General features: G+C 38.3%; 3 protein-coding genes across 3 annotated transcripts; all 3 read left to right on the top strand.

The window, feature by feature from the left end:
• The first annotated feature begins 2,417 nt into the window (after positions 1-2,417).
• On the top strand, positions 2,418-5,689 carry LOC110614676 (subtilisin-like protease SBT4.14). The gene is made up of 11 exons (XM_021756288.1): positions 2,418-2,504; positions 2,610-2,701; positions 2,797-2,894; positions 3,002-3,145; positions 3,228-3,333; positions 3,439-3,955; positions 4,089-4,186; positions 4,267-4,488; positions 4,561-4,669; positions 4,746-4,959; positions 5,043-5,689. The coding sequence occupies exons 1-11, from the start codon at positions 2,418-2,420 to the stop codon at positions 5,579-5,581; spliced, it is 2,226 nt and encodes a 741-aa protein (XP_021611980.1). The 3' UTR covers positions 5,582-5,689.
• Positions 5,690-7,309: 1,620 nt separating this feature from the next.
• On the top strand, positions 7,310-10,830 carry LOC110614834 (subtilisin-like protease SBT4.14). The gene is made up of 11 exons (XM_021756513.2): positions 7,310-7,582; positions 7,694-7,785; positions 7,874-7,971; positions 8,076-8,219; positions 8,301-8,406; positions 8,539-9,055; positions 9,152-9,249; positions 9,337-9,561; positions 9,662-9,770; positions 9,847-10,060; positions 10,158-10,830. The coding sequence occupies exons 1-11, from the start codon at positions 7,496-7,498 to the stop codon at positions 10,694-10,696; spliced, it is 2,229 nt and encodes a 742-aa protein (XP_021612205.1). The 5' UTR covers positions 7,310-7,495; the 3' UTR covers positions 10,697-10,830.
• Positions 10,831-12,183: 1,353 nt separating this feature from the next.
• Positions 12,184-15,079, top strand: LOC110614785 (subtilisin-like protease SBT1.1). The gene is made up of 2 exons (XM_021756447.2): positions 12,184-12,486; positions 12,606-15,079. The coding sequence occupies exon 2, from the start codon at positions 12,613-12,615 to the stop codon at positions 14,911-14,913; it is 2,301 nt and encodes a 766-aa protein (XP_021612139.1). The 5' UTR covers positions 12,184-12,486; positions 12,606-12,612; the 3' UTR covers positions 14,914-15,079.
• Positions 15,080-25,591: the final 10,512 nt, after the last annotated feature.

Raw genomic sequence — 25,591 nt, 5'->3', positions numbered from 1 at the left:
AAAAAATAATTATGTAAGAATTAGTTGAATATAAATTAAAATATAAATAGGATATGCATAATTATTAAAATATATCATAAAATAATTAAATTAGATATTATGAATAAAATTTTTTTTAACCAAAGTTAAAGGAGAATAAATAACGATGATGAGAATGTTAGACTTTTCATATTTATTCTAATATATTTATCATCAGGTCTGTAAATGTAGTAAAAAAATTAAAAAAAAGTGTTATATTTAATAATTTTGAATATTTCTAAAATTATAAAAAGTTAAGTATATGATTTTTAGTTATGGGTTTAGGACTACGGCTTATAAACATAATTTTAATGGAATTGAACTATATTTAAAAGATAAATTATAATTGAAATAATATTAGCTATTTTTATAAACATAGAACTATATTTTTATCGATTTATAAGTTTGATGTTATGAAGATTAAAAATAAAAATCTAAATTATTATCCAATTAATAAACTAAGTAAAAACAACATAAAGTTAGAAATTGAATTATCTTGCATAATAAGTGGTTGATAAAATCAGCTACTTGTTGGCTTTAAGGCGGCTAGAGTCACTTTCATACTTTTTTGGATAGAATGAAATTTTAGAAAATTTTATGGAATTCATTGACACAGTAAAATTTAAAACAAATATCAGTCCAACTCAAAACAATAAAAGAAAAAATATAAAATAAAAGAACAATAATAAAAAATATTAACTTAAAAAAAAATATCAACTTCGCAATAATACCATAGATTAGACATAAATATATATTTCTTAACATCATATTCCTTTTTTACGTAGGTCAATTAAAGTTAAAGAAGACAAATTTAGTATACTAGGTTTGTTAAAAAAATCATTACGGTTTTGAAAAATTTCTCTACAAGAGAGGTCGATAACCCTATTAACCCCTAAGTTTTCCTTTAACAAACTTAGTAGACCCATGATGGACAACCACAAAATTTTCAACTCAAACTTTGATCGAATCTTTATACTATGCAAATATGAACAATTCAATGGGAGTCGAAGTAATAAAACTCATAAATAGACCTAATAAGATGGAAAAAAGTATAAAACAACTCAATATAAAGGACAAAATCCCAATACAAACACATTACGGATTTGAAGCTAACACATGAATAAAATAGAATTAGGACCTATTTATGGGCCTACTCTATGTACAAACTCTAGACTTGCTTTGATGAACTGGGTTGGATGCTAGCCTTCCGTGAAATAATAAATTTCGTGATACTCGGGATCATGTTGATTTGACGCCATATGGAATTAAATGGCCATATGATGATAGGTATGGCCAAAATGACTATAATAAGAGGATATAAAAGGAGGATGACAGTTACACATTACTAAAAAAGCAAAAAAAAAAAAAGGAATAAAAGGAAGTAAAGGAAGAGAAACAAACTAAACTTATAAAAATAGGCTCTGAACCTATTTTTTACTGGATTTCATACATCAAATATGATATCAAAATGTAACATAAAGAATGTAATACAGAAAAAAAATTATGATGATATAATAAATTATATCAAAATGTAACATAAGAATGTAATACAGAAAAGAAATTATGATGATATAATAAATTATAATTGATAAAGAAGGAAGGTGAAAAGAAAAAATTACCATAAATTTTATAATTTTAGGTGTTGTTATAAACATAAAAAAGGTAACGTAATTATTATTTTATAGATATATCATTTGAAATATGAATTGAAATTGAAATAATAATTATTTTAATCTAAATTAAAATAACTGGTATAAATTAAAATAGACATAGAAATGGTTTAATATAAAAATAGGTTTGATTGAGGCTCTTTCCATTAACACATTAATTGAAATACAAATTAAAACAAAATCTAAATAAACATGATTACTAAAATATAAGGATGAAATATAAATAGAAAATATAAATGGGAAAGGAAATATGATGATAAAATTAAATTAAATATAGCAAAGAAGGAAAGGTGAAGAAGAAAACAATCATAAGTTTTTTAATTTTTTTCTATGAAAACGAGAAGCAAAGTTGGGTCACGAATCACGATGACATTGGCTAGATTAGAGTTTATCACAATGTTTTCAATAATTTATTAAAATATCTTAAACACTTTAATTTTTCTGTTTATTTAACTTTAAATATTTAAAGAAAAACATAATATTTTTACAGAAAAAGTAAAATCTATTTTTTAAAAATAAATATAGAAAATATTTATCTGAATTCCATACATGTTTTTTCTTTAAAATAAAAATTATAAAAATAGAATATGAAATTTCGTAAATTTATTAGGCTAAGTTTGTAAATACGAATTCTAACGTTGTCGTACAACACGTATACACCTAAGAATTTATATATATACACATAAATCTCTGGACATAGTTTGGCACCAAAATATTAATCCTGCAAACATGTGGAGAGAGAAATCTATTGCTTCTCTCTCTCTCATCTTGATATTGACCTTTACAGGGCTTGTTGCTGCAGCTGAAGACAAAAAGGTGTCTTAGATCTTCTTATTATAATACTCTAGCTATTTATTTTGCTGTTTGCGTAGTTTCAGGGGAAACATATTATAATACAAGTGCTTGTTGTCCAATGAACAGGACTTCTATATTGTTTTTCTTGGAGATAATCCATTGGACACCGTCTCTGCACTACAAACACATATAGATATTCTCTCGTCCGTGAAGAAAAGGTAGGCAGTGGGCTTACTCCTCTAACACCATATTAGTTCCCCTCTTTATAATATCCATATGCTGCTTTTGATTTACATGGTTCTATGAGAAGCAGCCATCGTGATGCGAAGGAGTCTATCGTCTACAGCTATACAAAGAGCTTCAATGCATTTGCAGCGAAGCTGTCTAAAGCTGAAGCCACTAAGCTATCACGTACGGATATATGTTTCCTTGTTTTATTTACTGATTTATTATTTAAATTTTGTGTGGATTGAAGAAGTACTTTCTGAGCTTATTTGTGGGTCGCCGTCATGATTCAGAATTGGACCAAGTTATTTCGATGTTCCCAAATCGATATCACAAACTCCATACCACCAGATCATGGGATTTTATTGGATTTCCTAACACAACACAAAGAAATTTGAACGTGGAGGGAAACATGATTGTGGGTCTACTGGATACAGGTATATATTGAGTATCTCTATCTTGCAATTGTAGTTAATTATGAATTTTGTCAAATAAAATCAATCGGTAAGTTGCCTTCAGGGATCACTCCAGAATCTGAGAGCTTCAAGGATGATGGCTTTGGTCCTCCACCCGAGAAATGGAAAGGAACTTGTGACCACTTTGCTAATTTCTCAGGATGCAACAAGTAAAGTTTTCTCTTTTTATTGTAAAATTTCTAGGAAGTTTCTATACTTTCTTCTTCTCTTCAACCTTAACCTCATGGGCTCCTGCTTTATATGGGTTCTTAAAGGAAACTTATAGGAGCTCGATACTTCAAGCTCGATGGCAACCCAGTACTCCCCGGCGATGTCTTATCACCCATCGATGTGATTGGACATGGGACTCACACATCATCAACTGTAGTAGGCAACCAAGTTCCTGATGCGAGCCTTTTTGGTCTTGCAAGAGGTGATGCTCGTGGCGCAGTGCCAGCTGCCAGAGTGGCCATGTATAAAGTATGTTGGATCGGATCAGGTTGTGCGGACATGGACATACTTGCAGCAGTTGAAGCTGCCATAGCTGATGGTGTTGATATTATCTCAGCATCATTAGGTGAAATTACTGTTGATTATTTAACGGATGCACTGTCAATAGGTGCATTTCATGCCATGAGGAAGGGTATTATTACAGTGGCCGCCGCTGGGAATAATGGACCAAATCTTGGCACTGTGGCGAACCATGCACCTTGGCTATTGACCGTGGCAGCTAGCGGCATTGATAGGGAATTTAGGGACAATGTTGAGTTTGGTAATGGGAAGAATATCTCGGTAAATCCTACGTGATCACTTTTAAGATAAACTAGTTTTTTCTTAAAGGTCCCTTGCACGTCATTAATAGTTGTTAAATATATTAATTAGTCATATATTTTATAATATTTTTATTATATATTATTGTACACAGGGGCTTGGGATAAACACATTTGAACCTGAGCAGAAACTATACCCTATTGTTAGTGGAGCTGATGTAGCTAACAACTCTGAGAGCCAAGACAGCGCAAGGTACTCGTTCATTAATTCATCAACGAGTTATGCAATGCAAATGGGTAAATTTTAGTTAAGAAAATGAAATCAATACGCAGGTTTTGTACGGGCGGAATGGACCCTAACAAGGTGAAGGGAAAGCTTGTTTACTGCGAGGAACAAGTTGGAGGTTGTGATTCTGTTGTTAAAGGACTTGGAGGGCTAGGCGTTATTATTCAAAGTGTGCGATATCCTGACATGGCCCAGGTTTTCATAATGCCAGGAACAATGGTCAATTTCGCTGTTGGTGAGGCCATCAAGGACTATATACATTCCACCAGGTAATAGATAAATGAAATATGTGGAAAATAATGATGAATTATAAATAAATATATTAGTTTTGTTTGCTACAGTTCAGCATCAGCAGTTATACATAAATCCCAGGAAATAAAAGTCCCTGCGCCATCTATTGCTTCATTTTCATCTCGAGGACCGCATCCACAATCAGCACACATCCTCAAGGTATTCGTTGTGTAAATAAACCATGCTTGTTATTGAATGTCTAAAAACTATTTGCTGATTGTTTACAATGATTCAGCCTGACATTGCAGCACCAGGCATTGACATTTTGGCATCTTTCACTCCCCTGAGATCACTCACAGGGCAAACAGGGGACACTCGGTATTCAAAATTCACACTCATGTCTGGGACTTCTATGGCTTGTCCCCATGTTGCTGGTGTAGCTGCTTATGTAAAGTCATTCCACCCAAGTTGGACACCGGCTGCAATCAAATCTGCCATTCTCACCACAGGTAATTCCCTATATAGCTTTCTGTTCATTTATGTCTCTATCATCTCCATAATGGCCTCACATTTCAATGAAATTTGTGTCAAGCTACACCTATGAGTGCGGGAGTTAACAGCGAAGCAGAATTTGGCTATGGTGCTGGTCAAGTAAATCCAACTGGAGCTAGAAGCCCTGGCTTAGTCTATGACATGGACGAAATGTCTTATATTCAGTTCCTATGTCACGAAGGCTACCCTGGATCAAAATTGGTTGGGTTGATTGGCTCAGAAGTAAATTGCTCCTCATTGCTTCGTGGACTTGGCTATGACGCTCTTAATTATCCCACCATGCAACTTAGTCTCAATAACGACAGCCAGCCAACCATCGGAGTTTTTCTACGGACAGTAACCAATGTGGGTCCTTCTCCTTCCATCTACAATGCCACTATTACGGCTCCTGATGGGGTGGAAATCACAGTAACACCCACGAGTCTCTCCTTCTCTTCTGCCTTGCAAAAGATGAGTTTCAAGGTCGTGATTAAGGGAACACCTACGACAATCGGACTAATAGCGTCTTGTTCACTTGTATGGCAAAGCGATAGTCACACTGTAAGAAGCCCGATTGTCGTGTTCAGGCCGCAGGCCTAAACATTAAAAGAAATTTTGCAGTAGGATTATTACATGTACAACGGTTATAGTCCCCCGCCAACTTACTATGTCGAATGACTGTAATATAATTGTCGTACGTATAAAGGTTACGCGTAATAAATTTTCCTACTTGATATGGATATATAATCCTGTTATTATATTACGTTGATGGTGCTCACTGAATTATATGAAAAATTTTAGTAAATTAAATTAATTAAATAATTTTACAATTATCTATTTATTTTACATTTTTATATATTGTAGATTAATAAGAATAATATAGAGTAATTTGATTGGTTTAAATCGGTGATAATTTATTAGATTTATTCTATTTAAAATGTGTTAAAGATTATATTTGTTCCTAAATGATTATTAAAAAATTAAATAAATTTAAACAAGATTAATGAATGATAGCCTTATTTAACATTTTGGGGCAATTTTAAACTAAAAGATGAAATAAAATGCAAATTTATTTTTTTTAAAAATTTTTTAATGATAATATAGATACAAATTTAGAGTTTAAAAAATTGTATTTTAAAATTTTTAATGTATAATTTAAAGATAAATTTAATTTGATAACACCCAGGTTTTCAGAATAATAATGATGAATTTATTATAAAAAATTTACAATTTGTAAAAGTTTTGTGGATAAAAATTTATATAAAATTAGATTTAAAAGTGGAGTTCTTGTTTTAGGGCGAATATCTGAACCTTGTAAGAGTTGGACTATATTGTTATTTTACAAATAATTAAAAAATAATAATAAAAAGAAAAGTGGCTTTCTAGTTTCTAGAGAGGAATTTTGAATTTTAGGCTGCTGTGTTTTGAATAAATTAAATAATAACAATAATGCTCACAAAATTAGTAGGAATCAAAACATGGAGGATATTATTCTAATTTTTTATTGGATATTATTATAAAAAATTTGGTGAAGTTCTGATTTGTGGTTAATGAGATATACATTATTTTTATCCCTTGTGCTAAGCAAAATAAATATTTGGCCATATTTAATTGGAGTAATTCAGTTAAAAAACTTAAAATTTTCAGGAATTGTAAAAATTGTTTATATTTGATTAACATTTCTTCTTAATTTTCGAAAAAGTTAAAAGGGTTTTTCTTTTATGGGGAATTAAGTTATTTTTTGAAAAATGATTTTTCAGAAAATAATACATTTAAATTTCAATCCAAATTCATATTTATTTAAATTCATAGGACTGTAATAAAATCATTCAAAGTTACCTCATAAGGAAACTTTTAAGCTATCATCACCATATTCTTAGGCGGTTAGAAACCTTGACTTGCTTAAATTGGAATTTAAGGAAAAGGGGTTGTAATGTTATTTGCTCTAAGCAACATCTCCTTCAATATTCACAATACCCATTCAAGATCTGCATAGCATTTTTCAATTAACATAGTGTCCATTAGGGCAGAAAATTTAATGCAGACCTTTCAAATTGCAAATGGGTAATAATCTCTCTCCACTATTTTGACTATTGCCTTACAACTTGAACATAGTCTACTCCACAAATCTTAGTGATTAGAAGATAAGATGTGAGAGTGCTCATCATAAACTTCTAGCTTTTCATGGGTCAAATTTTTAAGAATTGTCTTAGAAGAATTTAATCATTTTCTCAGCCAATAACCATAGATTTCACATGGACAAACTTGCCTGTCACAAAGCACTACAAAAACTAGTGGAAGTATTTGCAAATCACTCTTATTGTTATCTTTCTTCAAAGCTTTCTAATCCATATAGCTTAATCAACTACAGCTTAAGATGATAACTACAAGTTTTCTATCTTCTTATCCCCTTTGAAGCTTTCTTGAATTGCTGCTATTAATACACGAGAAGCTTGCACCAACATATATATAGCTTCCTACATAATTTGGAACCACAACATTTATCCTGCAAACATGTTGAGAGAGACATTTGTCCGTTCTCTCACTCTCATCCTGATATTAACCTTTACAGGACTTGTAGCTGCAACGGGAGACCGAAAGGTGATTTGGATCTTCATATTATACTAGCTGTATTTTTCGTTGTTTTCCAAAGCCAATATGGTTTCCAGGGAAAACATGTTATAATAGCAGTGTTTGTTGTTGAATAAACAGGAATTCTATATTGTTTATCTTGGAGAAGATCCACTTGATAATATCTCTGCAGTACAAACACACATGGATATTCTCTTATCCGTGAAGAAAAGGTAGGTTTACTCTTCGAACACCATCTTCATTCCCCTCTCTGTAATATCCAGATTTTAGTTTTGATTTACTTGGTTTTATGTGAAGCAGCCATCGTGATGCCAAGGAGTCCATTGTCTACAGTTATACAAAAAGCTTCAATGCTTTTGCAGCAAAGCTATCTAAAGCTGAAGCCACCAAGCTATCACGTACGTTTCCTTGTTTTATTCATAGTTTAATTATTTCAATTTGCTTGGAGAAGTTTTTTTTTTTTTTTTTCTGAGATTATTGGTGGGTTGCTGTGATGGTTCAGAACTGGACCAAGTCCTTTCTGTGTTCCCAAATCAGTATCACAAACTCCACACCACCAAATCATGGGATTTTATTGGACTTCCTAACACAGCAAGAAGAAATTTGAAAATGGAGGGAAACATTATTGTGGGTCTACTGGATACAGGTCGACATTTGAGTCTCTTTGTTTTGTCACTGTAGTTAATTATGAATTGTCTTACAAAATCAATCGGTATGTTGACTTCAGGGATCACTCCAGAATCTGAGAGCTTCAAGGACGATGGCTTTGGTCCTCCACCCAAGAAATGGAAAGGAACTTGTGGCCACTTCGCTAATTTCTCAGGATGCAACAGGTAAAGCTTTCCCTTTTTATTGTAAAATTTCTAGGGAAGTAAGAAAAATCATGCACTTTAGGATTTGTATATACAACCTGGATTAACCTCATGGTTTCTTTCTTTTTGTCCACTTTATGTGGCCACTTAAAGGAAACTTATAGGAGCTCGATACTTCAAGCTCGATGGCGACGACCCATTCGCCGGTGATATCTTATCACCCATCGACGTGGATGGACATGGGACTCACACATCATCAACTGTAGCAGGCAACCAAGTTTCTGATGCGAGCCTTTTTGGTCTAGCGAGAGGTGATGCTCGTGGTGCAGTGCCATCTGCCAGAGTGGCCATGTACAAAGTATGTTGGGCCGGATCAGGTTGTGCAGATATGGACATACTTGCAGCATTTGAAGCTGCCATAGGTGATGGTGTTGATATTATCTCAGTATCAATAGGTGGAATGACTGTTGATTATGTAACGGATACACTGGCAATAGGTGCGTTTCATGCCATGAGGAAAGGTATTATTACAGTGGTCTCCGCTGGGAATGATGGACCAAGTTTTGGTACTGTGGCGAACCATGCACCTTGGCTATTAACCGTGGCTGCTAGTGGCATTGATAGGCAGTTTAGGAGTAAAATTGAGTTGGGTAATGGGAAGAATATCTCGGTAAGTCCTACAGTATCACTTCTAAGATGAATAACTTTTCAACAAAACACATTTGAACATTTGCCATTCCATAATCACTAGTCTGCTTAAGTACAGGGGCTTGGGATAACCACATTTGAACCAAAACAGAAACTATACCCCATTGTTAGTGGAGCTGATGTAGCTAAGAACTCTCAGAGCAAGGATAGCTCAAGGTACTTGTTCATTCATCATGGATTTATGCAATGCAAATGGGTAAATTTTAGCAAAGAAAATGAAATCAATGAAAAATTATACTGCAGGTTTTGTACGGATGGATCAATGGACCCTAACAAGGTGAAGGGAAAGTTTGTTTACTGCGAGCTACAGGAATGGGGTTCTGATTCTGTTGTTAAAGGACTTGGAGGGCTAGGCGTTATTGTTGAAAGTGAGCAATATCTTGACGCAGCCCAAATTTTCATGGCACCAGGAACAATGGTCAATGCCACTGTTGGTGATGCCATCAATGATTATATACATTCCACCAGGTAATAGATGAACTTATCTTCATCCTGTCATTCAAAATATGAAGTGTGTGAAATAGAATGTTGAATTATGAATAAAATAGATTACTTTTGTTTGCTACAGATCAGCATCAGCAGTTATACACAGATCCAAGGAAGTAAAAGTCTCTGCTCCATTTATCGCTTCATTTTCATCTCGAGGACCACATCCACAATCAGCACACCTCCTCAAGGTATTCATTGTGTAAATAAACCATGCTTGTTATTGAATATCTAAAATCTATTTGCTGATCATTTAGAATGATTCAGCCTGACGTTGCAGCACCGGGAATTGACATTTTGGCATCTTACACTCCCCTGAGGTCACTCACAGGGCTAAAAGGGGACACTCAACATTCAAAATTCACACTTATGTCTGGGACTTCTATGGCTTGTCCCCATGTCGCTGGGGTAGCTGCTTATGTAAAGTCATTCAACCCAAGTTGGACACCAGCCGCAATCAAATCTGCCATTCTGACCACAGGTAATTCCCTATATAACTTTCTGTTCATTCATATCTCTTACTCTAGCTGTTGATCATCTCCATAATGGCCTCACATTTCAATGAAATCTGTGTCAAGCTAAACCCATGAGTGCGAGAATTAACAGCGAAGCAGAATTTGCCTATGGTGCTGGTCAAGCAAATCCAACAAGAGCTAGAAGCCCTGGATTAATCTATGACATGGATGAAATGTCTTACATCCAATTCCTATGTCACGAAGGCTACTCTGGATCAAAATTAGCCGTGTTGATCGGCTCAAAAATAAATTGCACCTCATTACTTCCTGGACTAGGCTATGATGCTCTTAACTATCCCACCATGCAACTTAGTGTCAAAAATGATCGGCTGACAACCACCGGAGTTTTTCGACGGACGGTAACTAATGTGGGTCCTTCCCCTTCCATCTATAATGCCACTATTAAGGCTCCTAAAGGGGTGGAAATCACAGTATACCCCAAAAGTCTCTCATTCTCTCGAGCCTTGCAAAAGAGGAGTTTCAAGGTCATCGTTAAGGCAAAACCTATGGCAAGTGGACAAATAGCGTCTGGTTCACTTGTATGGAAAAGTCATAGTTACATTGTAAGGAGCCCGATTGTCGTGTTCAAACCAATGAGCTAGACATTAAAACAAACACACATAGAGCATCGAGTTAAGTCTGCTTTACGAGACGTTTTACTGTAGAACTACTATATTATATGCACAACAAAATTATTATACATACAACGGTTTTATATAATAATTTTTTTTATTAAGTTAAAATTGCTCACTGAATTATATGAAGAATTTTTAATAAACAAATTAATTAAATCATTTTACAATTATAATTTTTTTTTTCTCTCTCTCTGAATGAGCCTGGATTTCTTTCTTAAGATGGAGCTTGGTGGCCTAGCCGGGCCAGGCTGCTTCCACTAATTAAAAAGTTAATTAATTGAAATAAAAAATAAAAAAGAAAAAAAGAAATTGCGATAGAAAGAGCTTCAAAGGAAAGAGTAAAAAAGGATCAAACCTTCAAAGCCAAGCATGTAATACTAATTAAAGTATAAAAAAACAATTTTTTTTAATCAATGGAACAAAATCCTGAAAAAAATGGATATTTGTATGATATATATATTTTTTAAAATGAAAATTAAAAATTGTGGTAGAATCTAAATTTAATAGACTTATCACCAGATTAAATCTGTGATTGGATTTGTAAAATATTCTTAACAATTTTTCTTTTGTTTATTGTTAAAATATCAAGATATTAACTCTTATTTAAATATTTATTTTATTTACTACACATATAATTTTTATAAAATATATTAAATAAATCAATTAAAAAGGAATAAATACTCTCAATTTATTATATAATTTTATTCGATTCTTTGGCATGTGGGCATGTGCTCACTACTTGAATTCCACTATCTAATGTGGGCATATAACGATTTGATTTCTCCTCTGGAACATACCTTAAAATAGACTCAAAAAAATTAAAAAGAAAAAAGAACATAAACAGTGATGAGACACTCATGACTCAGTGACTCACCCACTAAGAATTTGGAGAGGCCAGATTGTATGTTCATCGAGTGTTCCATTTGTTTGTAAAACATCAATATGGTATTGGTCCAATTTGAATTTCATTTTTTTTTTGGTGGAGTGCACCATCTCCCTTCCAGCAAAAGCAAGTAAAAGAAGGCATGAATATTTCCATAACATATGCTCTATAGCTTTTCTTTCTGTTTCTGTCAATACCATTATCATGCATCCCCCACCAACAAGCATGTCATGAGGGCCATAATTGCAAGCCTCCTCCTCTTTGCTTCATTTTTTTTTTTTTTTTTTTTTATACTTGTGCTTCTGTCTTTATATACCTAACTATTCATTACTGTTTAAAAAAAAAAATAACTATTTTTATACAAATATCTATGCTCCTGCATGAAAAAATGATGGTCTTCTATAATTTTTCCTTTAGCACCATTGAAAGTGCCAACTAAAAGTATTTTCAAGATATTAACTATTAAGTCAACCGTCTCTATTAGGAATACTTAGCTTTTCTTTAAAAGAAAACAGTACAGTTCTAGTTGGTGCAGTTTTCTCTCTAAGGGATGGAAGTGTAATTATCAAAGTCCTCCAAGCTCTGTTTAGGCAATAGGCATGTCCCACAACCCATCTTTCTGTAGCTCGTGGAGGCTTATGTATAGGCTATAGCTTTGCTTGCGCACTTTTATCCATTTCAAGGCGTGCACCTTACAACAGAAGAAAAGGGGAAACAGTGGGGATGATTATTATTCAGCAATCGAGCACACTAAATTCAAGTTATCAACTCTTTTAATTTCTTTCAATTTCCTATATAATAAGATATACCCTTCAACTCCTTCTCATTCTTCATCCTGCTTCTGCACTGTTCTGTTGGGTTCAGGCACAGAGAGGTACTTCTATTGGATCTATTCTTTCTTTCTTAAATGCCATTAGTATAGGATTGTTTGTGAAGTAACAGATTCTTACATGCATTCTTTTTCTAATGTATGACTTTTTATTTGGAATTTAGTGTCAGGATGATCTGGAGGATGTGCTTGTTGCTACTAGCCTTAATGGCTACATTGTCAACTGCTTCAATTGACAAACAAACATATGTAATTCATATTGACAAAACCAAGATCCCTACCTCATATCATTCTCCAGGAAGTTCCAAACAATGGTATGAAGCAGTGATTAATTCTGTCAACGAATTCTCATCTCAAGAAGAAGAAGGAGAAACAATTTCTCCACAGCTACTTTATGTCTATGAAACAGCTTTTTCTGGTTTTGCTGCGAAGCTCTCTAAAGACCAAGTCCAAGCCTTGAGCAAAATCAATGGTTTTCTATCTGCCATTCCTGACGAAATGCTAACTCTCCACACCACACATACCCCTCAGTTTCTTGGACTCCAAAGTGGTGAAGGCCTTTGGAGTGCTCAAAACTTGGCTTCAGATGTGATAGTTGGCATTCTCGATACAGGAATCTGGCCAGAGCATGTTAGTTTCAAGGACACAGGCTTATCTGCAGTGCCTTCCAGGTGGAAAGGCGCATGCGAAAATGGCACAAAATTTTCACCGTCAAATTGCAACAAGAAGATCATTGGTGCTAGAGCCTTCTTCAAAGGCTACGAGTCCATTATAGGAAGGATCAATGAAACGGTTGATTACAGGTCTCCTCGGGATGCACAAGGCCATGGAACACACACGGCATCAACCGCAGCTGGAAGCCTTGTAGACCATGCAAGCTTCTTTGGCTTAGCAAATGGCGCAGCAGCTGGAATGAAGTATACAGCAAGAATTGCAGTTTATAAAGTCTGTTGGTCATTAGGTTGCACCAACACTGATTTGTTGGCGGCTATAGACCAAGCTGTTGCGGATGGTGTTGATGTGTTGTCCCTCTCTTTGGGAAATAATGAAAAGCCATTTTATTCTGATAACCTTGCTATAGCCTCATTTGGGGCAACCCAAAATGGAGTCTTTGTTTCTTGCTCTGCAGGCAATTCTGGTCCATCTAGCTCAACTGTAGCCAACACCGCACCCTGGATCATGACAATTGCTGCTAGCTACACTGATAGAAGCTTTCCAACAACTGTCAAACTTGGCAATGAAGAAACTTTTTCTGGATCATCTCTATATCATGGAAAACCCACCAAGCAATTGCTAATCGCATACGGACAAACTGCGGGTGGCCAATCAGCCAAGTATTGCATCAGTGGCTCACTCAACAAGAAGCTAGTTAGAGGCAAAGTTGTTGTCTGCGAGAGAGGAATGAATGGCCGAACAGCAAAGGGAGAACAGGTGAAATTGGCAGGAGGAGCAGGAATGATACTAATCAACGGCGAAGTTCAAGGTGAAGAGCAATTCGCTGACCCCCATGTTTTGCCAGCCACATCTCTAGGAGCCTCAGCAGGTAGAGCAATCAAGAAATATATCAACTCAACTAAAAGACCTACTGTATCCATTACTTTCACAGGAACAACATATGGTAATCGTGCACCAGCTGTGGCTGCGTTCTCATCCAGAGGGCCTAGTTCAGTGGCACCAGATGTGATAAAGCCGGATATTACTGCACCGGGAGTTAACATTTTAGCCGCTTGGCCACCATTAACTAGCCCATCCCTACTTAAGAGCGACAACAGGAGTGTACTGTTCAATATAATTTCAGGAACATCAATGTCATGCCCACATGTTAGTGGCCTAGCTGCACTACTAAAGTCCGTCCACAAAGATTGGTCCCCAGCAGCAATCAAATCAGCTCTAATGACCTCAGCTTATGTTCTAGACAACAAAAATGCTCCAATTGCTGATTTCGGAGCCAACAACTCTGCACCAGCAACACCATTCGCGTTCGGTTCAGGACATGTCAACCCCGAGAGTGCTTCTGATCCTGGACTAATATACAATATCACCACAGAGGATTATCTACGCTATCTGTGCAGCCTGAATTATACATCTTCTCAAGTAGTTATAGTGTCGAGGAGGAGTTTCAGCTGTCCTAACGACACACTTCTTCAGCCTGGTGACCTGAATTACCCTTCTTTTGCAGTGAACTTTGAAGGTAAAGCTAAAAATGTCAGCAAGACATACAAGAGAACCGTGACAAACGTAGGGACATCTCCGAATACTTACGCAGTACAAGTCCAGGAACCCAATGGAGTATCAACCATCGTCCAGCCAAAGGTTTTAAGTTTTCAAAAATTTGGAGAGGAACAGAGCTACAATGTAACTTTTATTGGGTTGAGAGAAAGAGATGCCAGAATTAGTTACTCTTTTGGGTCTATAGTTTGGATTTCAGACAAGTACAAGGTCAGAAGTCCCATAGCCGTAACTTGGCAGTAGTTTTGGAATTGTCGCAATATGTAGGTGCAGACACAGAAGAGACTTGGACATTTCCCAATTTAATTCCTGCGTAGAAATTGTTTGCAGCTTCGCTGAAAAATCAGACAAGGGTATGAGATTCAGGTGTTTTGTATTTTGTATTTAAATATTTGTGAAAACAAATTGCTTACTTTTCTTTTTTCCAAATCCAAGTCGAGACTTGGAAAGCGAAAGAAGCCAATATAAAACGGCAGAAATGCGAGTTGTGGGATATTTCAAAGGTGGGGGAAATTGTAGGCGGTGGCCGGTCGGTCCTTCCTGGTTCCAGATCGAAAAAAGAAAAAAAAAATTACGGGTATTTTAAGATATTTCATTTAACTTTATTTCATCGAAAAAGTTTAGATAGTGAATATTTAAATTAATTTTGACTTAAAAAAATAAAATACGTATCAAATTTAAATAAATTTAAGAGTTGACAATAAAAAAAATTCTGTATTTCAATTTATATTTTTTTAATTAAAATTTAATTTTTTAAAATTATTTTGATTATATAATATTATCATTTATAATAGAACTGTTACTATGCTACATCAGTAATTAATTGTTAAAAGAATTTTATATTTTATTTTTATTATAATTTTACTTTATATTTTTATTTTTTATTAATTAAACTCTATTTTTTAATATTTCATTAAATGCATTCAATCGTTATTCGTATTATCAAAAATTTATAAAATTATAAAATTATTCTTTTGCACTCTTAAATATATTTAAAAGTTATTATTATTATTTTATTTTATTTATTTTTTATCAATAATTTTATAATAATAATAATTTATTTTAATCTTATTTTAATTAAAATTATTATTAACTGATTTTTTAAAATTTATTTAATATGTTTACTATAGTATTATTTTTAAAATTATAATTAAAAAATAATCTTATTAAATACATTAATTATAAAATATTAAAAAATAATTTAAAATAATATTTAATATGATTCGATTTAAAAATAATAAAATAATTTTTTAAAATTATTCTTTCAACTTTAAAGTATAATATTAACTACTACTTTTCTTAAATTATATTAAAAAATTTTAAAAATTAATAAAATAAATAATTATTAAAAAAATTTATATTTAATTTTATTAAATTCTACCGTAACTTTTAAATTATTATTAATTTTATTTTTAAATTATTATCAATTTTATTTTAAAATGACATTAACGTGAATGGATAAGGTAATTTTATTAATTTTTAAAATATTTCAATAATTTTAAAAATAAAATTTTAATTGAAAAAAAATTATATGAGTATAATTACAATAAAATTAAAATTATAAATTCTTTTTCACTACTACCTCTAAATTTAAATATGAAATATACGATAATATTTATAAATTTTAAAATAAATATAAAATATTTCATGAAATTATTAATTTTAAATATATGTCATTAATGAAAATTTTCATATAAATTATTCATTAAACTATATAAAGTCTGTTCCTGAAAGGATAGCTGATTTGAGACTGATTTCTCTTAGTAATGTGATTGATCGTATTGTGTGCAAAGCTATGGCTAACAGATTGAAGTTTGTTCTTTCACAAGTCATCTCGGAAGCCTAAAGCTCTTTTATTCCGCATCGTCTCATCACTGATAATATTATTGTGGCATATGAGCTTTTCCATTCTTTAAAGCAAAAGAAGCAAGGCAAGCGGGGGTATTAGCATTAAAGACTGACATGAGCAAGGTTTATAATCGTATAAAATGGAAGTATTTGAAGCTTATTATGTTAAAGTTGGGTTTTGATGAGTCTTGGGTCTCTCGCATCATGAAAATTGTTACTTCCGTTTCTTATTTTTTTGTGAGAGGCAGTTGTAACGACCCGAAAATCCGGACCGCTATCGGCGCTAGGATCCAGATTGGCATAAGGCCGCCAGGACCCATAGCAAGCCTACTATGCTTCCTGTACAGCTGGTATAATCCCAAACATGATCAAACATATCCATAAAACATTTAAAACTTTACCTTTAACCAGTTTGACCTGTGTATGCACTATGACTGAACTCATAGAACCCCTAGGGTCAGCATACCCTATGTCAAACTCGGTCCATCACATGTAACAATCATAAAATAAAACTCATGTACAAAGGGACTATCCAACTCGAGCCAAGCACAATACTATAACTCTGAACATATAACATAATATCATTATGCAATACAACTCTTTTTACAACAATACATAACCTTACATTACATCATGTCCACTACTATTCTATTACATAAACATGACCATGGACGTAACCTGCTGATCTCCTGACTATCTCTGACCCTGCAAACCTGGGGTTAGGGGAGAGGGGTGAGCTAAAAAGCCCAGTGAGCAGAAACCACAAAAGAAAACAGTTCATTTTAACGTATGCTATCATGGAATGCGTCACATCACAAATATATCACTTCAAGGATGAATCTGTCACCAATAGCCCTCTACATATCAATCTCGTACCATAACAAGTCAACAATACTCTATGCCAGGGGCGATACGGCCACGCCTGGACTTCATATGCTCTATGCCAGGGGCGATACGGCCACACCTGGACTTCTCATGCTCTATGCCAGGGGCGATACGGCCACACCTGGACTTCTCATCTCATATCATATCGTACATGCCATATCATATCATTCTGTAATACCCGGCTAGACTCCGGTATCGGAATTCCTACCGTCCGGTGGAATCTCGGATGTCGGAGACCTCTAGAAGGGTAGAATCATGTTTTATAAAAATGTTTTAATGTGTTTTATGATTTTTAAGTATTAAATAAAATGAGTTTTTGCTTGAAAAGTCTTTGGAGGAAAACCCAGGTTCGGCCGCCGAAAGTCAAGTTCGGCCGCCGAACATACATGCGTTTTGGAGGCACGTTAGGCCCCCGAAAGCATGAGTTAGGGAAGTCCAGGTTCGGCCGCCGAAAGTCAAGTTCGGCCGCCGAACATTGCATGGATGCGGAGACACATTCGGCCCCCGAACGTGGCCTGGCCAGCCACCTATAAAAGGGGCACTTAGCCGAAATGGGCGAGTTTTCTCCCATTTTCGGCCACAGCAAGCTTCCGACCTTCCCTTTGCAACTCTTGTGTTCTTCTTCCAAATCTCTTCCATTTTTCTTGAGTTCTAAACTCACATTGCAAGTTTTGAGCGTTTAAAGCAAGTTTTGGAGCTTTGGGAACTCAGGAGCTCATTTTTGTGGATCTCCAAGTTTAGGTCGTCTCCCTCTCCATCTTCAAGAGGTTCGGACCCGAGGAACCGAGGACCCCAGCAATGAGTTCAGCTGCTTCGGTGTTGTCAGAGTCAGCCAGAAGTGAGTAGGACTAAACTTAATCTTTTAAATTAAATGTTTTTATCATGTTTCATGCATCATGATTATGCAATAGGATGATTGCATTAGTTTTCACGAATATGCCGCATTGCATCGATTGTTGTTGATGTGGGTGAATGTCGGATGACCCAATTAGTCCATGACAGGAAGACCAGGCCCCATTCTACAGGCCTGGCACAGAGTAAGGAAAGACCAGGCCCCATTCTACAGGCCTGGTACAGAGTAAGGAAAGACCAGGATCCCATTCTATGGTCTAGCACGGTTATGGGACTCGAAGACCAGGAGCCCAGAGGAGGCCCTGGGGAAATGGTAAGTAATGTATGTTCTGACAGGAAAGACCAGGACCCCATTCTACAGGCCTGACACAGAGTTAACTTGGACTAATTGGTGACAAGTTCACCCAACCCTTATGTGAATTGTCTGTGTTATGATGCATTTCATTAAAGCATAGTGTTAATATGTTTTATAGTTCATCTCACTGGGCTTTTAGCTCACCCCTCTCCCTTTACCCCCAGGCTTGCAGGTACAGTATAGTGCGGGAGTCCGTATAGAGTAAAGAAGTCATGCTTATGTAATAGCTAGCAATGGACATGATCAAATTGTAATGTAAAAGTACAGTATAGTTATGTAATGAGGTTTATGGATGTTAGTGTGTGCTTGACCATAGATTGTGCTATCCCTTTAACACATGATCTTAGAGATTTTTACGATGTTTATGTAAACCAACTCAACAGATGTTATGTTACCCATTGGGGGCACAGATGAGATCCCACAGAGGGATCAAAGCTATGTTAATGTTTATGCTCAGGTTGAGTTTGGTTGATGTTCATGGAATAAAAAGTTTTAATTTTTATGTATGTTGTGGATCATGTATGGGATTATACAGGTTTACAGGTTTTATGTCAGGCTTGCTACGGGTCCCGGCGGCCTTAAGCCGATCCGGATCCTAGCGCCGGTAGCGGTCCGATTTTCGGGTCGTTACAGAATGGTATCAGAGCCCTAGGTTCATATGGTCGGACCTAGAGTGTCGGGCTCATAGATGTTATAGAAGGTCAAGCACAATAGGAAAAGATCATGTCCACTAGGATAGGATGTGGAGTCCTGTCTTGCATGATGATGTGAAATGCCATGATAATATGCATGTGCATTTATGATATGTGATGTATGTGATGTATGTGATGAGGGTTCATGTGTGCCCACATGAACCATATGATGCTAATGTCTATGTGTTGTGTACTGTCTTTCAGAAAACACGATGAGAGGAACTCGTCGATCAGCAAGATTGACTGGAGTACCACCTGAGGATGAGGGCATGAGCGCCCAGAAAGAGCAGCAAGAGACCCTAGAAGGTCTTTGGATCTGGGTAGAAGCAGGTCAGTCAGAGGAACAGTTCAGGGAGGAGCGTCAGAGGATATGGGGGATGATATGGACGTAGAACAGAGGAGGGATGGCAGCTTGGGAGTCAGTATGTCAGAAGAAGGAATGGGAGAGTCCCAAGGAGGCACTCAGGCCTCGGGATTTGTACAGCCACCTCACTACCCACATTTCTCACAACATCCCGGGTATTCGATGGGAGGTACATCGGATTACCCTAGTTTCACCCCTTATCCCACACAGATGCCATACCCACCATACTACCCACCATACTCTCAGTACCCAATGTATCCACCTCCACCCTATTATCCAAATCCAGCAAACCCTACCTCAGAAAATGTTGCACCACCTCCACCACCTACAGAACCAGCAGCCCCAGTTGCTCAGCCATCTAGATCTAGCGCAGCCAGTGGGAGCAAGGTTAAGATGACTGACTACATGAAATTGGGTGCTCCCCAGTATGAAAAAGGGGACGACCCATTTGTGTACCTTGAAAGGGTTAAAGTAATCACCAATGAGATTGGGGCTGATGACAGTAGAGCCATTCAGATGGCAGGGTTCACGCTTAAGTGCAAGAAGGCACGGGAGTGGTTCAAAAATTATGTGAACCCGAGAGTGGACAGCATGACTTGGGAGGAGTTTGCAAACGAGTTTACAGGATGGGCTTTTCCCGATAGTTCAAGGGAGCTGAAGATGATAGAGTTTGAACAGTTAAGGCAAACGGATGAAATGGGTGTGGAGGAGTTCACCGACAGATTTATGGAGTTGTTGCCTTTTTCTGGGCAGAGTCTGGATGCAGATTCGAAGAGGTCAAGGAGGTATGTTATGAAACTCCATTCCAGGTATCCCTCCTTGATTCAGTCAGTGGACAGGGAGAGCTTCCATGCCATAGTAGATATGGCCAGGAAAATGGAGGCCAGTGCCATCGTTCAGGGGACAATCAAGCAGTCAGTGGCACAGTCTTCCGGTTCTAAAACTCCGGGTGGGGGAAGATTAGATCCCTCTACCCTGAGTGCAGCAGCTTCAGGCAGTAAGAGATGGGGTAAGCCCAAGGGTAAGAAGAATAAGTTCTGGAACAAGGTCAAGTCTAGTCTGGGATTTGGAAGTGGCTCAAGCTCTGGTGCGGATAATGCAGTTTGTGCAAGGTGTGGTAGACCACACAAGGGAGTTTGTCGGTTAGGGACTACAGCCTGTTTTAGATGTGGTCAGGAGGGGCATATAGCTCGAGATTGTCCAAGAGCGACCCCGATGGCTCAGTCCCAGCAGACAGCTTCAGGCAGTGTAGCGCAGCCAGCAGCTCCAGCCATGACTCAGGCCAGTGGCAGAGGCAGAGGGAGAGGAGCAGCCTCTTCTTCAGCGGGTTTCAGAGGTGAAGGTCCATCAGCCCCAGCACGGATCTTCACAATGACACAGCAGGAGGCAGACGCATCCAACACCGTGGTGGCAGGTAATCTCGTCATAGGTTGTTCGGATGTTTATGCATTGATGGACCCTGGTGCATCTCATTCTTTTATTGCTCCTAGATCCGTCCAGAGGTTGGGGTTGATGATCTCTGAGTTAGAGTGTCCTCTCTGGGTCAGTGGACCCAAGTGTGATCCATCTGTGGCAGAGTCAGTCTGCCAGTGTAGTCCTGTGTTTGTTGAGGGGAGATGCTTGTCCGCCGACCTAGTGGTTCTAGATTTGACAGACTTTGACGTCATTCTAGGGATGGACTGGTTATCTACCCATGGTGCTACCTTGGACTGCAGGGACAAGGTAGTCAGGTTCAGAGGTCAGGATGGATCAGAGGTCGTCTTCAGAGGAGACAGGAGGGGTACACCTAGAGGTATGATCTCAGCTCTTCAGGCTCGTAGGTTGCTTAGGAAGGGATATCAGGGGTATTTGGCTCATGTGAGAGAGCTTAGCAGTCAGGTTAGAGAGCCCGCCTCGGTGCCAGTGGTTAGAGAGTTCTTAGATGTGTTCCCAGACGAGTTGCCAGGTTTACCACCTGCTAGGGAGATAGAGTTTGAAATTGAATTGATGCCTGGAACTAGACCGATCTCTATCCCTCCCTACAGGATGGCGCCAGCTGAGTTGAAAGAGTTGAAAGAACAGTTGCAAGAGCTGGTAGACAAGGGCTTCATCCGACCGAGTACCTCACCCTGGGGTGCTCCAGTCTTGTTTGTGAGAAAGAAGGATGGATCCCTTAGACTTTGTATCGACTACAGGCAGTTGAACAAAGTCACTACCAAGAATAAGTACTCATTGCCAAGGATCGACGATCTATTCGACCAGTTAGCAGGAGCGGGTTGTTTCTCCAAAATAGATCTGAGATCGGGGTACCATCAGTTGCGGATCAGGGAAGAGGATGTACCAAAGACAGCTTTCAGGACCAGATATGGGCATTTTGAGTTCCTTGTGATGCCGTTCGGGTTAACTAACGCCCCTGCAGCATTCATGGATCTCATGAATAGAGTGTTTAGTCAGTACCTGGACCACTTTGTTATTGTCTTCATAGATGATATCTTGGTGTATTCCAGGAATGCAGAGGAGCATGCCCATCATCTGAGGTTGGTTCTACAGACCTTGAGGGAACATGGCTTGTATGCCAAGTTCTCCAAGTGCGAGTTTTGGCTGAGGAGCATTTCATTCTTGGGGCATGTAGTGTCAGAGAATGGGATAGAGGTAGACCCCAAGAAGGTAGAAGCTGTGGCTAACTGGCCTAGACCCACTTCAGTGACAGAGATCAGGAGTTTCTTGGGTTTGGCAGGTTACTACAGGAGGTTCGTTCAGGACTTCTCAAAAATAGCAGCTCCTCTGACCAGACTGACCAGGAAGAATCAGAAGTTTCTGTGGACCGACCAGTGCGAGGAGAGTTTTGAAGAGCTTAAGAAGAGGTTGACTTCAGCACCAGTTTTAGCTCTGCCATCTAGTGATGCAGACTTTACAGTCTTTTGTGACGCGTCCCGTGTGGGACTGGGTTGTGTGCTTATGCAGAATGAGAGGGTGATTGCTTATGCTTCTAGGCAACTAAAGAAGCATGAGTTGAATTACCCCACGCATGACCTTGAGATGGCAGCAGTAATCTTTGCACTCAAGATGTGGAGGCACTACCTCTATGGGGTAAAATGTGAGATCTTCACCGATCATAAAAGCCTGCAGTACATCCTGAGTCAAAGAGACTTGAATTTGAGACAGAGGAGATGGGTAGAGTTGCTGAGTGACTATGATTGCAAGATTCAGTATCATCCGGGTAAGGCGAATGTTGTGGCAGACGCCCTAAGCCGGAAGTCACTAGGCAGTCTATCCCACATCACGGCAGAGAGGAGACCAGTGGTGAAGGAGTTTTACAAGCTCATTGATGAAGGTCTACAGTTGGAGTTGTCTGGTACAGGTGCCTTGGTCGCTCAGATGAAAGTGACACCCGTGTTTCTGGAGCAGGTGGCTCAGAAACAGCATGAGGACCCAGAGTTAGTGAAGATTGCCAGGACTGTTCAGTCAGGCAAGGACAGTGAGTTCAGATTTGACAGTAAGGGGATCCTCCGCTATGGGAGTCGATTGTGTGTACCAGATGACATAGGGCTAAAAGGAGACATTATGAGAGAGGCTCATAATGCAAGATACAGCGTTCACCCCGGAGCCACCAAGATGTATCAGGATCTAAAGAAAGTTTATTGGTTGCCAGCTATGAAGAGAGAAGTGGCACAGTTCGTGTCAGCCTGCGAAGTATGTCAGAGGGTGAAGCTGGAACATCAGAAGCCGGCTGGAATGCTTAACCCGCTACCTATTCCAGAGTGGAAATGGGAGAATATAGCTATGGACTTCGTAGTGGGGTTACCGGCGACGTCCAACAGATTGGACTCCATATGGGTGATTATGGACAGACTCACCAAATCTGCTCACTTCATCCCTGTCAGGAGTGGCTATTCTGTGGACAAGTTGGCGCAGGTGTACGTTGATGAGATAGTCAGACTGCATGGGGTTCCAGTTTCTATAGTGTCAGATAGAGGGCCCCAGTTCACCTCCAAGTTTTGGCGGAGTCTGCAGAATGCCATGGGTACTAGATTGGATTTTAGCACTGCCTTCCATCCACAGACAGACGGACAGTCAGAGAGGACCATCCAAACCATAGAAGATATGCTAAGAATGTGTGTGCTGGACTTTGGCGGTTCTTGGAGGCAACATCTACCTTTGGTGGAGTTTGCCTACAATAACAGCCATCATGCTAGCATCGGGATGGCTCCATATGAAGCTTTATATGGAAGGAAGTGCAGGTCACCTGTTTGCTGGGAAGAAGTTGGAGAAAAGGCCTTGGCGGGGCCTGAGCTAGTAGAGATCACCAGCAGGGTAGTACCCTTAATCAGAGAAAGAATCAAGACAGCTGCAAGCAGACAGAAGAGTTATGCAGACATCCGCAGAAGACTAGTAGAGTTTCAGGAGGGGGATCTGGTATTGCTTAAGGTGTCTCCAATAAAAGGAGTGGTTCGGTTAGGGAAGAAAGGTAAGCTGGCTCCGCGGTACATCGGACCCTTTGAAGTCTTGCAAAAGATTGGGAATGTATCGTACAAGCTGGATTTACCTGCTTCTATGGCAAGAATCCACCCGGTTTTCCATGTTTCAATGTTGAGGAAGTTTGTGTCAGATCCGAGCAAGGTTCTTAGTGAGCCTGATGTGGAGGTCCAAGAGGATCTCACCTATGTTGAGCAGCCAGTACGGATCCTAGACACCCAGATCAGGAAGCTGAGAAACAAGGAAATCCCGATGGTGAAGGTCCTGTGGAACCACCACAATCTGGAAGAGTGCACTTGGGAGACACAGGAGTCTATGCTCCAGCAATATCCTCATCTCTTTTAAGGATAGTCTCTATGTGTTTTATGTGTATGCTGTGATGTATGCTTTGCATGTACTAGTTGAGAAACATTCGGGGACGAATGTTCTTAAGGGGGGGAGAATGTAATACCCGGCTAGACTCCGGTATCGGAATTCCTACCGTCCGGTGGAATCTCGGATGTCGGAGACCTCTAGAAGGGTAGAATCATGTTTTATAAAAATGTTTTAATGTGTTTTATGATTTTTAAGTATTAAATAAAATGAGTTTTTGCTTAAAAAGTCTTTGGAGGAAAACCCAGGTTCGGCCGCCGAAAGTCAAGTTCGGCCGCCGAACATACATGCGTTTTGGAGGCACGTTAGGCCCCCGAAAGCATGAGTTAGGGAAGTCCAGGTTCGGCCGCCGAAAGTCAAGTTCGGCCGCCGAACATTGCATGGATGCGGAGACACATTCGGCCCCCGAACGTGGCCTGGCCAGCCACCTATAAAAGGGGCACTTAGCCGAAATGGGCGAGTTTTCTCCCATTTTCGGCCACAGCAAGCTTCCGACCTTCCCTTTGCAACTCTTGTGTTCTTCTTCCAAATCTCTTCCATTTTTCTTGAGTTCTAAACTCACATTGCAAGTTTTGAGCGTTTAAAGCAAGTTTTGGAGCTTTGGGAACTCAGGAGCTCATTTTTGTGGATCTCCAAGTTTAGGTCGTCTCCCTCTCCATCTTCAAGAGGTTCGGACCCGAGGAACCGAGGACCCCAGCAGTGAGTTCAGCTGCTTCGGTGTTGTCAGAGTCAGCCAGAAGTGAGTAGGACTAAACTTAATCTTTTAAATTAAATGTTTTTATCATGTTTCATGCATCATGATTATGCAATAGGATGATTGCATTAGTTTTCACGAATATGCCTCATTGCATCGATTGTTGTTGATGTGGGTGAATGTCGGATGACCCAATTAGTCCATGACAGGAAGACCAGGCCCCATTCTACAGGCCTGGCACAGAGTAAGGAAAGACCAGGCCTCATTCTACAGGCCTGGCACAGAGTAAGGAAAGACCAGGATCCCATTCTATGGTCTAGCACGGTTATGGGACTCGAAGACCAGGAGCCCAGAGGAGGCCCTAGGGAAATGGTAAGTAATGTATGTTCTGACAGGAAAGACCA

Source organism: Manihot esculenta, chromosome 5 (genome assembly GCF_001659605.2).
Source record: "Manihot esculenta cultivar AM560-2 chromosome 5, M.esculenta_v8, whole genome shotgun sequence".
Lineage (NCBI taxonomy): Eukaryota > Viridiplantae > Streptophyta > Magnoliopsida > Malpighiales > Euphorbiaceae > Manihot > Manihot esculenta.
Note: the sequence above shows the minus strand (reverse complement) of the source record. Positions and strands in the feature narration are given on the sequence as shown.